This window comes from Drosophila sulfurigaster, chromosome 3 (assembly GCF_023558435.1).
Source record: "Drosophila sulfurigaster albostrigata strain 15112-1811.04 chromosome 3, ASM2355843v2, whole genome shotgun sequence".
Lineage (NCBI taxonomy): Eukaryota > Metazoa > Arthropoda > Insecta > Diptera > Drosophilidae > Drosophila > Drosophila sulfurigaster.
Genome location: NC_084883.1, coordinates 23,215,479 through 23,230,821, shown reverse-complemented (window position 1 = coordinate 23,230,821; position 15,343 = coordinate 23,215,479). Strand labels below are relative to the sequence as shown.

At 41.8% G+C, this 15,343-nt stretch overlaps 3 protein-coding genes across 4 annotated transcripts; 1 reads left to right on the top strand and 2 right to left on the bottom strand.

Annotated features, from left to right (window-relative positions):
* Window positions 1-5,022: 5,022 nt before the first annotated feature.
* On the bottom strand, window positions 5,023-9,354 carry LOC133843456 (homeobox protein unplugged). Its single transcript, XM_062277027.1, has 3 exons — window positions 8,058-9,354; window positions 5,663-5,901; window positions 5,023-5,567 (listed from the first exon to the last, which is right to left on the bottom strand). Exons 1-3 carry the CDS (start codon window positions 8,935-8,937, stop codon window positions 5,187-5,189), a joined length of 1,500 nt encoding a protein of 499 aa, XP_062133011.1. The 5' UTR covers window positions 8,938-9,354; the 3' UTR covers window positions 5,023-5,186.
* Window positions 9,355-11,859: 2,505 nt separating this feature from the next.
* On the top strand, window positions 11,860-13,091 carry LOC133840187 (nascent polypeptide-associated complex subunit alpha). 2 transcript variants are annotated; one of them, XM_062271879.1, is made up of 2 exons: window positions 11,860-11,995; window positions 12,227-13,091. In XM_062271879.1, exon 2 carries the CDS (start codon window positions 12,233-12,235, stop codon window positions 12,881-12,883), a length of 651 nt encoding a protein of 216 aa, XP_062127863.1. In that variant the 5' UTR covers window positions 11,860-11,995; window positions 12,227-12,232; the 3' UTR covers window positions 12,884-13,091. The 2 variants fall into 2 exon arrangements, with proteins under 2 accessions (XP_062127863.1, XP_062127864.1); XM_062271880.1 differs by lacking the exon at window positions 11,860-11,995 and adding an exon at window positions 12,019-12,037.
* LOC133840186 (diacylglycerol kinase epsilon) lies at window positions 12,225-15,343 on the bottom strand. Its single transcript, XM_062271878.1, has 4 exons — window positions 15,058-15,343; window positions 13,958-14,974; window positions 13,581-13,898; window positions 12,225-13,523 (listed from the first exon to the last, which is right to left on the bottom strand). Exons 1-4 carry the CDS (start codon window positions 15,220-15,222, stop codon window positions 13,398-13,400), a joined length of 1,626 nt encoding a protein of 541 aa, XP_062127862.1. The 5' UTR covers window positions 15,223-15,343; the 3' UTR covers window positions 12,225-13,397.

Here is a 15,343-nt window from a genome sequence, read left to right as displayed (position 1 = left end):
TGATCGCCCGCTGTGCGGTGGGCGTTGCCAAACAATTCAGTTGTGGCACAAACTACGTCATCACTTTTTTACGGCCAGAGGGGGACGATGGGAGCGGAATGGCGCTCGGTGGGTGGTTTTGTAATTATGGACATGCGCCACCCATTCCGTCACATTTCAGCACATTTAGCGGTTGGCATCGACGACAACAGCTTGGAAATTATAACAACAACAACAACAGCAGAAGAAGCAAAAAATATATATCGAAGACTTGCAGAGAGTTTGGCACTTATGTGACCGGAAGCCTGTGGGCGGAACTAGAGCGCGTCCAGACAGACACAGGCAACGGCCAACTGTGTATGTGTGTGTGTGTGTGAGTGGGCGTAACAATGAAGTCTGACTCGGGAGAGATGACAATGATGCGCTTTTTGTGCGGCAAAACAACCTTTTTTTATTGCGCTCAAATTTTTGCTAGTTTCATTTTTATTTTTTTGCCAACTCACCATATACCACAAAAGATACAGATACTTGTGCTGTTGTCATCTCTCTCTCACTCTCGGGGGGTGTGGGGACGGGGGTGTTGCCCGTTTCCGTATGCTGTGGCATAAATTGTCCGTCGGTTTTTTAGTCGCCACATCCTCGCTGCCGACTACTGATTGCTGATTGCTTTTGCGCCCAGTGCACAGCGGGTAGCCGGGTAGTTGGGTAGTTGTTGGGTAGCCAAACCAAGCCTATCGACAGGAATATCAATTACTTGGCCAACAACTTTTCATCTTATCTAAACTGTTTTATCAATTATCCGACATCTGCACGTGTCCTTTAAGCCAACAACAACAACAACAACAGGGGTATAAACATTTCAGTGGACACGTAAATTCAACGTTTGGCCTCGTAACTCATCCTAAACGATCTCTCAGGGCAGAGAGCAGAGACCGCACACAGCGTTCGCTCAAGAGCAACCCAACGATTTAGTGAACTACGTGCACACGACCAGATATACTTTATTATTATGCGGTCATGATCATGTGACCTACTCATCCTCTCGCCTCAGTCTGTGGTAGGCCGAAGGTAGGACGGAAGTGTTCCTCGGATAATAAATTGTGGGCATGCCAAATTATGCAAAATGAGAGACACCTTGTGGGGGATTAAGATCGAGGATTGCGGCAGCTGATCAAGTACAATGGAATCAGGAAGTGGTTTTTTTTAATGGAGAAAGTCAAATGGGAATTTTAACTCTGAAATCGAGGGAGTAATAGTAGATTGGATGATTAAATTCAAATATACCTTAGACAATCTGAACTTTTTGTTGATTTTCGATCTTGATTTAAGAATAAACTTTCTTGATTAAATTTTGACATCAAACAATCTTGATTTAAGATTTTATTCTTGATTTTAGCACGTTTTTAGTTAGTTATATATTTTTAGGGAAAGCTAAAATACGTTTCACCTTTGTGAGAAAACAATTTCGACAAGATTATAAGAGATTATAGTTATCTAAACATTTTTCACTAAAAAAAACCTGTTAAGTATATAATAATATATCCTTACAGCAGTAGAATTCTATCTTGTAAATTTCTTCTGTAGTTGATATAAGCTTATCTAAAGAGATATGGGGCCCTATAAACCTCATTACCCTACGCTTAACCAACTTCTTCTGAAAGTCACTCCCACAAGAAATACCAGAAGAGCCGCAATGACACACAACTGCAGTCGGTATTTCAAACCGATGACAAAGAGAAAATCATTATCAACATTTCAACTATGAATTATAATAATTTAATTGCCCAAAACCTCAAGAAAATAAATATATTTATATTTAATTAGCCTGCACGAAATAGCTGACAAATGTTGATAAATGTCTTCCCGGCTTCGTATGCGTGACCAAAAAAAAAAAAAATAAAGAACTGAATCAAAAGTGCAGCCGTCCAGCTGTGAAATGGGAGTTATTTGAATATTTTCTCAAGTTTGAAACAAAGTTCTAATAGTTTTCTTTTGGAATTTGCATTAAGATACTCGAGTTCATTATTAAACTGGACACATGCAGTCGGCACTTTTAGTTCTTGTTGCTCAAATGACAACAAACAAATGCGCGCCCATAGTTACTAATAATTATATTCAAATTGTTTGTGGAACTGTCAGTTGACAGTCCGCGAAGTAGGCGTGCAGTGGGAGTAGATGGGGGCGTGGTAGAGTATCAGCGTATAAGTGCATCGGCGGCAGTCGAACAATAATGCAAATGCATTTGTAAATAATGTATTAAGACATTAAATCGTTCATTGAGGCAATTTACATTCATTATTATTACGAGCTCTCATCGTCGTACGTGCCCATAAGCCATGGGAATTGGAATATTGAACGAAAACGGGGAGAATGGCGGAGAAGACGAGACCGGAGCCAGGCTGGAGTCGCCACAGACAGCAGACAACAGACAGCAGACAGAAGTCGCATTCATATTTGTGTTTGGAAATTAATAAAATCATAAAAATGTAATTAATTAATTCACAAGACAGAAGCACATACAAAATCAAAAAAAAAAAAAGATAAAATAAAAAATGCATTGCCGCCTGAGAGTCGTGGTGGACTGACTCTGAGACTGAAACCGGGATTGGGACTGCGTTTGTTTCTGCTTTTGCGACTGGACATCGATTGTCATCTGATTAGGGATTCAGGTGCGTGAGTGCATTTTTCGGTTTTCAACAGAATTTCAACGGCAACAGCAACAGCAACGGCGACCGTGACAGACCCAAGCGAATCGAGTCTTGGGTGCTACGATCGACGGGAAACGAGGTGGGTGAATATCGCTACTGTCTGTCGACAATTGACAGATCGCATGCCATAATGCGATACAAACAAATGCGATTGCCAGGGCGGCCCATTCATTTACAAACCGATTTACATAGGTTTGCGATTGCAACTCGTTTGATTGTCTCTTGACTGTTTCTGCCCAATGGTTATGATCTGCCCCTCCTTGGATCACCTCTGCATTTGGCATGCCACACTGACAAGTGCATCGGATAATGAGTCGGCCTCGGACTCTTTGATATAATAAGCATCAAGCTGCAGCAACAAACTTGCAAACAACTTTGCTTCGATTCAAGCAGAACTTTCCACATGTGTTGAGACTCATTTCAAGCAATTTCCTTAAAGAGAGACCACTGGCAAATGGAAGGCGTGGCCACGCCTTATGACAAATTATGACAGCAAGCATTACCCATTTGATTTATGAGCTCTTGCATTCAGCTATGACCCCCTTTATTTTTTTTTATTTTTTTGACTATGCTAACAGATTTCCTGTTTGCCGCGAATGCAAAACTTTTGCTCTCCCTGACATTTTTTTATGTCTTCCGAGGGTCTAAGGACATTATGAGGTAGTTTACAGTGATAATATTTTAAAATTTTGTATATGCAGCATTTGTAGAAACCTCAGCTTAACATCTGTAATCTGCAAGGATATTATCCTTCCGGTTATTCCCATTTTTTCTTCCCAAACTTTTAATGATTTTAAAGTGATTTTTAACATCCTCCATTATGGTTGTTTAACAGCTTAACGCGACATACACAAATCCGCGCATAATTAATGGCAATATAATTTACAACAAAGCCAAAGCTGGGCCACACCTTTGTATGCCGATAAGACTCGGGTTTTCATGTGCTACTCAAAATGAATAGGGCAACAACGACTTGTGATTACGCTGCAAACATTTTTAAGTAAAAAAAACGTGCATACCTAATAAAATTGAGTATTCGTGCTGTTAAATGGTCTATTGATAAGTTAAGTTATATTTTTGTAGTTGTGAAATAATGTCTTACTATTGAATTAATTTTTTAACTTAAAGCTATATCGTAGTCAATATGTTTAAAGATGACTAGGCATTGAATGCAAGTTAACTTAATATCTGAAAAAAGGGAATGTTTTTTTAAGGATATATATACATTTAATTTAATTATTTATTAAAACAAGTGTTCATATTCATCATTCATATTATATCAATAACATAACTATATTTTACCTACTAATGAAAAATTAGATTAGAAATCACAAATAATCGATTAATTGCAAATTTTAATTTTTGCCAAAATCAAATTTTGAAATTTGTTTTTAATTTGATTGATAGGAATTTAAAAGCGCACTCTGTAGTCAACGTAGCCGATCAAACATCGTCCCTTCATCATCATCAACAACATCCCAGCATACAGTGTGTCACTTTGTTCGTTTGCCGCAATTCAGATTCAGATTCAAATACAAAAGCAGAAGGCAAAAGCAATGGAAAAGAGCAACGGCAGCCGGCAGCAAATTGCCTGCAAAGTGTTACAATAATAAAAACTCATGCTTGGAGGCGTGTCCCAACATAAAACTGCAAACGAAACGAGCTAAGTTGAGGATAGCAAGAGCCGCAAGGGTGCTCTACCATTCACAGGGTGGTTTCATTCACAAAACACACACACACACACAATTAGTATTTTTTTTTTGCGCTCCAAACAAAAGTCAATTGTCGTAGCCAATAAGTCGCTAATGCAATTAACAATTCACACACAAACAGTCGAAGCGGAGGGAGAAGGGGCTGAGGAGTAGCCGAGTCCCTTAATAACTTACCATGTGTGCGCCCTTGTCGCCGCCGAGAGGCGTGACACGTGAGACACCTGGAGTGATTGCTGCTAATGCTGATGCTGCGAATGCTTTTGATGTGCCCAGGCTTTGTTGGCTCTCTCATGCTCCCTCTTTTCGAGTATTTGGTACAATTTGGTGCGTTAAATTACAAGAATTGGTCACACTGCTCGAGTAGCAGCAGCAGGAGCAGCGACATTTGCCTCCAGGGTCTGCGTGTTAAATCGCACAAATTGGCAGTTTAATTGTTCCAATTGACACCAAACGAAATTTGTATGCCCCTCGAGTGAGTGGCCCAAAATAAATGGGCAATGCGAGATGTGATTTTGGCACTTGGGAGGCGTGAACAATTCACACTGCAAATTTATTGTCGTGGTTAGGCGGTAAATAATTGACAGCATTTAAGCTAGCAGTCTACTTCTTTTGCTCACTTCGGATTAAGTTTAACTTTTTTTGTTTGGTTGCAATTGAATTCAATTTCAGTTTATTTACAAAACGCTGTTTCTACACTTAATGCAAATTGAGTGTGTCGGTGTGTGTGGGGACTTGCTTATGTACAAAGATAACTCGGCAAATAAAAACATCAATTCCAGTTTCGAGCTTAATAAATACTGCGCGTCAAAGCGAGAGAGGCAGCGGGACTGGGTGCCAAAGCTCCGATTGGTGGCATGCCCACTCCCATGGACACGCCCACTCCAACACCGACGCCCACCGAGGAAACAGCGCTGCTAGCATTGAACTTCTCGAAGCCGCTAATCGCTTCCGTTGATAGCTTCTTGCGCAGATCCGGTTTGGGACCGCTGAGGCACATTTTCTCCAGCTGCTGGTGCTGCGAGCGCACCGCAAAGCGATTCACATGCACCGGTATGGGCACCACGATTTTCGTGCCACTCGCGGTGCCATTGCGTCCCAAACCATGCGACGTGAGTCCGGCTTTAACGCGTTTCCACTTGGCGCGTCGATTTTGAAACCAGATTTTTACCTAAAGACGGCAGTAAACAGAAAGAGAGAGAGAAGGAGAAAGACAGTTATAGAGTGAGTGATTAGTTGACTTTTTTACCCCAGTTAGAAACTCACCTGCACTTCACTCAATTTCAGACTTGTGGCAATTTGACTGCGTTCCGTTAAACTCAGATACTTTTTGGCATGAAACTCGCGCTCCAGCTCGAGCAGCTGCTCCGACGTGAACGCCGTGCGACGGCGTCGTGACTTGGAGCTGCTGCTGCCACCGCTTTGCGACTCCTTGCCGCCGGCTTCGTGACGTGAGTGACCAACTTCATCGTCGCTGCAATCTTCGCTGTCCGAGTTGGTATAAGCTGCAATGAGTCAAGGATTCGGAATGTTTATGGTGTTGATTAAATGAACAAACAACATATCATTAAGTATAGTATAATCAAGTTGCCGCACATCCTGTGCCACACTTGTGTGCTTCTGGCGCAAATGGGCTGTGTCATAAGTTGTGGCAAACATATTTATTTATAACTGGATACATGTGTCCAATTGGCAGTCACACTTGACTTGGCCCAGCGACGCCCCATTCCCAACAACAAGACATCACTTGAAACTTAATCTGTGTCTGCGGTTCATGATGACCCAACTTGAGTGTGAATGTTAAACGTTCCATTCCCAAAAGAGGACTGAGGTTTAGGGTGAGGGTGGCACGTTCATCCCCCGCCGCTCGATGTGAGTATTTCTGATTATTTTGGGTAACGCTTAAGCGCTTTTTTAACACTTACACGCTTCAGTTATGAGCCAGCTCTGTCACTGATTTATTTGTGTCCTCATCATCGTCTGGCTTCGGTTTATTGCCACCCCACCGCACCCCTTGTCAACTGTCCAACACACTGCGGGGGTAGCTCGCAGTCATTTTTGCACACCCCCAAGCACATCAACATCAACAACAACATCAACATCAAGTATTTCAGTTATGAATACATTAGTTGCAAATTCGTTGTGCCTTTTCAGTTGTCCAATTGATTTCAAAAGAAGCTGGAGACGACGTCCTGGAGCAAGCCATGAGGACATGCTGTGCACTCATTAAAATGCGGTTTGTTAAGAGTTCTCCTTGCTCACTTTTCAGTCCAATAGCTAAATCGTTACGTTTGTCAAAACGTCAGCTCATATTTTGCTGTCAAGCATTCTCTCTTTATGTTCTGTCTCGCTCACACTCGCTCTCCTGCTTTCTCATTAGGTTTTTTCTATGGAGCAAGAGTTGAGAACTTTGCCTTCTTGATTGACATCTAACATTGGGTCTTAATGCGTTTTATGCTAATTTCGACTATGACTTGGCAGTGTCATTTTAATTACCATGACAGAAGCACTTTAGCAAGGAGAGCAAAAGGATCCGCATCTGAATACGGATTGGTCGAAAAGACCTGCGGAGTCTTGTATGGCCAACTCTATCTAAGCTCTCTTGGCTTTCAAGTTATTATAAATTAATCACAGCTTTTAATTTTCAGATTTAAAATCACGCAAATTAACATTATTAGGAGTCTTAAGTGAATTATGAAATAATAATAATACTTTCTACAGCCTCTAAAAAAGAGATATAACAAAATTCTAATTTCATTTCAATTCGTATCTTATCCTACTGTGATAATCATCTACTTTCCTATAAAAACCACACTTTTAATATCTATTTAAATCATTTAAAATCTCAATCAAAATTGGAATAAATAAAATGTATACATTACTAAATATTTATATCTAAGAAGAAATCATGTAATCTGAATATTCTAAAGAAAGACTAAGTAAGAAACCCATTTTCTTATAAATTATTGAAAACACTTTTGGGGAACTTAAAAAAGTAAAGTTCGAAAGTATTTTGTGTGTACTTAAATGCATATTTTGTATAGGGATTTTAATCTGCTAACAAACATTGAATTTCTACTCAAAACATTTGGCAATGAAATCAAAATTTTGTAGAAAAATAATTATGTATTATTGAAGGCTATTCCGGAAACTGACTTTAGCAACTGTTTCGAGGATTGGAAAAAACGGCGAAAGTGTATTGTGACCGGGGGATTACTTTGAGGAGGACGAAATAGATTTGGCAGAATAAATAAAGAATTTTAATATTTTGAACAAAGTCTTACTATTTTTTGCCCACAGTAGTCAAAATTTAGTTTAGTAGAAATTTTATATTTAAAGAAAATCATATAATGATATATAAATTTCGTTATAAATCTTTGAAATCATAGAGAAAAAAAACTTAGCTTCAAATAGTATGCTATGTTTATTTCAATAAAAAAACTGCTAATTTCTGCAATTTTCTAATTTAATAAAAAATACTTATTATTCAATTGCGACTATCATATTTTTTAATTCTATGTAAAACACATCGAATTTGTGTCATCTCAAAATGAATTTTTTAAGTATCCCTAATGTGAGATTTATCTGATGTCATTTGCAATTAACTTCACCTAATACTAGGATTATCTTTTCATATTTTATATATCTTAAGTCAACCTACCTCCATTGCGGCTTTTGTCCAGTTCCGCTGTGTAATTTCTGGGCGACATGGTCAGACTGATGTCACTGCACGAATCTCCGCTGCACTCGTAGTCCTCATCCATGCCCACATCCACCGCCGGCTCTATGGGACTATGCGACTTCGAGGGCGACGACTGTGGTGGCGATGGCTGTTGCAGGGCCTGATGAAGCGCGTGCTGTTGACTCTCGTCCTGGGCACGAGTGGCGGCCATGTGCTGGAGACGCGAATGCATGCTCAGATTGTGAACATAATCCTGGTTCATGAGCTCGGCCAGGCGGCGGTAGCTCAGATCCGATGGCACTGTGGCAACCGCAGCAGCGGCGGCGGCATTGAAGGGCAGGAAACGGGTGTCCAGCGGATGTGGCAATGGCAGGCGATGCCCCAACTCGGCATCGTTGGGCTTTGACGGACTGAGACTGAGGTTATCCAAGGCATGTGGCGGTTGGGACGGCGGCGGCGGTGGAACCTGCGGTTGTGGCTCCTTGCCGGCAAATGGCGGTCCAAGATAACAACCGCCGGCAATTAAATGCGAGAGCCGCTCATGGTTCTGGGCAAAGTAGCCGTGTAGCCAGGGATTGTAGAGCGGGAACTGTGTGAGACCCAGCGCCGAGCTGGCCACAATGGCACGTGCATTAAGCTCCCGATCACAATCCCGGTCCGGTTCACGATCGTGGTCACGGTCACGTTCACGTTCCTGTTCCCGCTCCCGCTCCCGCTCCAGTTCCGGCTGTTCCGGAACAACGGCTGGCGTTTGATTGGCAATCAGACTCTCGATAGAGAACGGCTTGGGAAATGGCTTGCTGACCAGCTTGGTGCTGTTATCCGTCGGCGGCAGCAGCGCCATGTGCTCGTTTTGCATGGTTTGAGAAACCAATTCAAGAACTCGCTTCGAACTCGATTTCAAACAAGGCGCGACACGACGTTGACGCAGTGAACCGTTCAAAGATCTGCGCGCAAATGAAACCCAAATGCCTGAAAACAACACACAGCACGTTCGCTGCCAGCCAACGGCCAACGAATTGCACCCAAAGACTGTCAGACCTGAAACAACCACCACAGCACACCAGCACACCACATAAACGTTTGCTAACACTTGCGGGAAGAGCACAAGACAAGACAACTGCGAGAGCGAAAGAGAGCGCACGCTAGCTCCGCCTCGTTAATGGGCAATATGGCGTGCGAGTGTTGGTCGCGTGAGCGTCGCTGATTGGCTGCAGCTTAATTGCTGCTAAACCGGTTGCACTTGTCTGTCTTCTGTTTGTATTGGGGTTGTTCTTGGAGCCAAGCACACACACACACACACTGACTCACTAGTCAGTGTGTGCAGCTCCCTAATTGCTTTCTCCTCGATTCGTACCGCAATCAGACTCCGACTAACCACAGCGCTACCATTAATGTGCCGCCTTTGCCGCTGCTCTCTTCAGTTGTGTTTGTGGGCAGCGGGTGGGTGGGTGAGAGGGAGATGGGCTGCTTGGTCTCGCGTGGCATATTACGGACCAATTTAAATTCAAACATTAGTGCAAAGGGGCTCTGCACTTGCTTCAGTTTTGCATCATTAGCAAACGCTTCACTTTAAAGTTTAAACATATATTTATATGAAAACTCTAAATGAGAATGAAGGTATTTTCAGTGTCATCAAAATTGTTAGGCACTACCAGTGCATAGAAGTTACTCCTATAAATTCTCCGACGGCAATGGAATATAATTTGAGTTTATATTTGAATTCTTAATTTTAAGACTAATATTACAATTTCTTATACATTTCAATAAACAATTGTTCATTTGTCCTGGATACATGATCATTTTTGTATTGTAAAATAAAAGTTATTTTACTTAGTTTGTATTCTTTATGAAAATGAATAGTTATTTTTTAAGCAAATGCGTTGCATATATTTTATATCATTATATTACCTTTATTCTTAGCCGATTAAAGACTCAAGTTTTATTACAATTAAAAAAAAAACTATATAATACCAAATAAAGAAGTTATATTGAAAATAACAGATGATAATTATAATTTATTAAAGTTTCTGAATTTGGATCTTAACAACTGCTAAAATAATATTCGACAAGCAACCTTCAAAAAGTTATTATTTCCGGTTGATTACAACTTAGAAGGAAAATGAATACTGTGATGTTTTATTATTAATATTAAATTAGTAATAGAAAGCTTTATTTCTAGTTTCAGTTTTCTATAAAATAATAATTTCCAGGTCCAGGTTTTCTAGAAACTACAGCTGAAATCACTAAAATGGCTTCCCATTAATAAATGAATGGATCGTAAAACTGCAATTTAAAGCTCATGCCTTTTTTTTAATATGCCGCACACTCTTCACACTTTTGCCAATTTGCATTGGTGTATGGTTGTGTGTGTCTTAATTTGACCATAATTGAGCACATTTTTGGCAATCAATAATATTGTTTGTATTCGTTTAATTCATACGCAAACACTTATAAGCAATTAAATAGCATTTGGTCACGTTTGGGTGTTTGAAATATTTTACGAGCATTTGAAATTGCAATACGAGTAATTTAAAGTTTTCTTTTGCTACGTTTTTATTGTATTATTCGCCTTGGGCATAAATTACAATATAATTATGCGCCTTGTCGGCGATTATTGTTATGATGATAAAAGCATGTCAGTTTTTGGCGTTGTGTCAATTATATACGAGCACTTGGCAATAACTTGTATAAAAGAAATTTTCATTTTATTTTTCTTCTGTAGTTTTTGTAGTTGTTGTACATCCATTCCTATACTATATATATGTATTGTATAAATTTTGGTATTGCCAGTCTCCCTAGCGGAAAACGGACAAATTAACGAAAGCCAACGAAGCGTTTCATGCGCCCAAATAAATCAGAGCGCTGTTGACACCCGGGATGTGGCCCAACCAAGACGTCTACATACAGAGGGTCCCAGATACAGCCACAGCCACAGCTACAGATACAGATACGTTTGCAGACACCGATACAGATGCAGATACAGATACATTTGTAGCTGACGATAAAGAACAGAGCTGACGCGCACTCAAATCGAAATTATTTACTGACAAATTGTTGCAAATGTTTCGCATAGTTTGCGACTCGTTTGCAGCACTTAAAAATGCGCACAAAATAAAATAAAAATAATTAAAACTGCAGCGAGCATGATGAGAGCATGAGTCTGTGCATCGATATCCAATATGATGACAGCCAAATACATTTGCCAGGCATTCTTTACATTGTCTCTGCTCACCAGCCCCTAAATTATATCGTTCAGCTAATAAAAATTTAATAATCATTACGTTTCAGCCGCCACAAACGAAATGCGAAGTCGAACATGTGTTTGCTGACCGCAACGCACAACGAGAAACTGTCCAATGTTTACCCAACAATTGACACGCCCCCATTCACAATTTGCGGGCAGGACTGTGCGCGGTCACAGCTCCTGCTGCCGTTCCGTTGGCCATAATTGTGTCATTTGAACCCTTTCTACCAGGCACAGGGCCATGCTCGATTGCCTTGTTAGTCAAAACTGTAATTAAGCCTAGTTCACCAATTGTTTATGAAATTTAAATGGGAAATTGGAAAGTAATTATACTTGTCAGTTACACGACTGTTTGCTATGTGTGCAGCCATGGATTATTCACTAATTAATAGGACGTATTTATTTATGGAAACTACTATTTGTCAATATAGAATCTACATTATTCCTGCATGGCAATTTAACCATTTGAATCCGACCACCAAGTGGCATAGCAGCAAGCTTACTACAGTGAGCAATAACAGCGTATCACAACTGAGCAATCGATATTTCTATGCACGAAAAGATTGCCCCGGTTTCTGCAGCAACTGTCATCCCTAGTTTGAATCAGGTGGCAACACTCTCTTTTCACAAGAAACGTTTCGCGATTCCGTGCTACAGCCGCTTTTCTTAGGTAAATATAATTCATATTTTAAGCTGACATCACGCATTAAAGGTAGAAAAAGACTATTATATAATGTCGGACTCGCCTTGAATTAAAATATTTTATGTATATTGTCAATGGACTCACAATTATTCATCGGCAATTGTTGTTGGAAAATCGATTGCAAAAAGACCCCCATCTGCGGTATTTTCTAGAACATGCTCTAATGTTGATTTTTTCGCTTCTCTTCTTCTATGACAGGTAAACATGCCAGAGCTGACTGAAATCAAAAACGAGGCACCCTCGACCTCTGCTGAGGCTAAGCAGACCGAGGATGACGTTCGCGTCGAGGATGATGGCAGCGAGAGCGATTCGGAAATTCCCGAATTGGAGGAAGCCGACACTGGCACCACACAACTGGGCGGTGGCCAAACCGGCCTGCCCATCGATGTTGTGTCCAAGGCTAAGCAGTCGCGTGGCGAGAAGAAGGCACGTAAAATCATGCTCAAGTTGGGCCTGAAGCAAATCCAGGGCGTTAACCGTGTCACCATTCGCAAGTCGAAGAACATTCTGTTCGTCATCAACAACCCAGATGTGTACAAGAACCCCCACAGCGACACATACATTGTGTTCGGCGAGGCCAAGATCGAAGATCTGTCGCAGCAAGCACAGGTTGCCGCTGCTGAGAAGTTCAAGGCCCCAGAGGCTGCTGGTGCTTCCGACAGCGTGGGTGCCACCACATCTGTGGCTCCAATCGCCGAAGAGGATGAGGAGGAGATCGATGACACTGGCGTCGATGAAAAGGACATTGAGCTGGTCATAACGCAGGCGAACACGACGCGTGCCAAGGCCATCAAGGCGCTGAAGAACAACAGCAATGACATTGTCAATGCCATCATGGAGCTGACAATGCTCTAAAAGCATTAGACCGATGAACTTGGTTGCTTTCGTTGATTACCCGCCTTTCGATACAATATTACCAACAAACAACAACAACACATAAACAAATAATTATGATACCCCCAAAAATGTTATGTGGCATGCAACTCTCTGCATGTCTAGTACACCAGTCGAACATTTAACAATTTATCAGGAGAAGAATAAAGTGACGTAAACTTTATAAGTATTTTCTGTTGCTTTTTAATTTTTTGTACATTTATCAGTAAAATTTGGCTAATTTCATTGCACAATTTCAATACATTTTTTGGGTCTTATTCAAGTTTGGTTACATTTCAATCTTTAGCTTCTTTTTAAGGAATTTTGCTAACTACAATCTAAAAAAGAAACTTCTTTCGAGACTTACAAATAAATTCGAGTAGGGGACAACGGAAGAATTATGATCCTATCGATACATAGTTAAGTACATGGTTAAATTATTATCAGCGTGCAATATTTAAAGGACTAGTTACGCTGCTACTGCTGTTAGTAGTTATTAGTTCATACTTGGCTCGATCTTGAGGACTCGGGCTTGGCTCCGTGACTGTAGGCGAATGTCTGCCGGTGCCTGCATCCAGGGTTCTCCATCTGCTTGCATAGGCACCGTGGCATTCACTTGTAGCTGCATAGAAGTTAAATTAATAAAGGGTTAAACAATTAGTGGCAGTGCATCACATACCCTTATCTGTTTGGCTTGACCGATGCGCACGGGTTTGCTGATATTGCACTGTAACTGGGCAATGTGAAAGGATGATACAATGCCAAAGACTTCCATCATGCCATCGGAAATCGAATTGATGATACGTGTCTCGCCATTCGAGTTGCTCAATTCGCATAGTTTGCAGCCGGCGCCCCATGAATCAATATTGAGAAACACCAGCGATTGCAGTTCCGGCAGCTCAACCAGCTTATTATCCAGATGCAGTGTCAGTTTCTGTTCAATGCGTTCGCAGTCTGGCTGCATAACTTGTTGTGTGCCAAACGTAAAGTACAACAACTGCAAAGGGAAAAGACAAATATTTAGAAGAGTCAACCATTAATATTGTAGGAACTTACCTTGTTAAATATGCGACTGCTCAGCAGATAGAAGCGAGATTCTCGTGTCTTGTGGAAATTGTAGGTAATGTAGGCATCCACACCCACACTGAAATAGTTGTAGACATGTATTGTCTTGATGGGATGTCTTTGAATTGGCAGGCGATAGTGTAGCTTTTCAATTTGCAGATCATAGCGATCGAGATTCACCGAGCGAGCACGTCGAATGCTGCGCAATATCTTCAGCGGATCGAGCTCCGACGGCGGTTCAGCGCCCCAGCCAAGCACTCGGGACAAATCGTTGCCGGTGCCCAGCGGCATGATGGCCACCGATGGCTGTGGCTTGATGTTCAGCGTGTAGATGGTATTGAGGACCCAGCCAATGGTGCCATCCCCACCAGCGACTAGAATGCGACATGGTCGTGGACTTGTTTTCGCCACCCACTGCAGGGCATCCTGTGGACCACGTGAGCCCAGTTCCATGACTTGCATTGGGTGTAAGAAGCCACGCAGTAGGGACAGCACATTGGAGCCTGTACTGCTGCCCGACTTGGTATTGGCAATTACAATCAAAGGTTCCCAGTTCTCAATATTGGGTGGCTTAATCCCAGCCAAATGCAGACGCACCGATTCACGAGTTCTGGCCGCCACAATGCAATAGGGCGGATATATCATGTCTTGAAATTCGCCAAAGTCACACGCAGCCTTGGTGTCCACATTCTTGTAGCAATTGTCGTGGTAGCAGCGCTGACACCAAGCACAACGCCAGCCGTAGAGTCCTGGACCGGCTGAGCTGCTGTGATGATCCGGTTCAGCTTCCTGCCCGCATTCGGCGCAGCTGTAGCTCATGGGCAAGTTGCCGCGCACCCATAAATGACTCACTGAATCCGCATTGCGCAGCCACTTGTCCTTACAGTGATAATTGGCATCGGCCTGCTTCTGACACGTTGGCGCCGAATGCGTGCAAAGGCCGCAACAGTCACAAAAGAGTCCGGCCGAAGGTGTCAACAAAATTTCACAAACATTGCAGAAGCAAGCCTAGCATAAACACAGAGAGCGAAAGAGACAAGAGATACTAAACGAGTAACAGGTGATACTACTGGGGAAGGAATTCGCATTACTTGTTCGAGAATTTTTATTGATTTCCAACTGTGACGTGTTTTACCCGATATGCAAATCACAATATCTTCGGCCAGAATGCTGCGACAAAAGAGAAAGAGTACGCTCAGCGCCACAAGGGAGCCAATTAGCGCCTCCACGCTCAGCTCAATGTGGGCAATATCCATTGTGCACAGTTTGTTATCAGTGTTTGTTTATTCCAATTTCCCGAGCACTTTACATTTTCCGTGTTATTGTTTTCTTTTTTTAATCGAAGCCTCGGCAAATTAGAGCCAGTACTGCAAAATT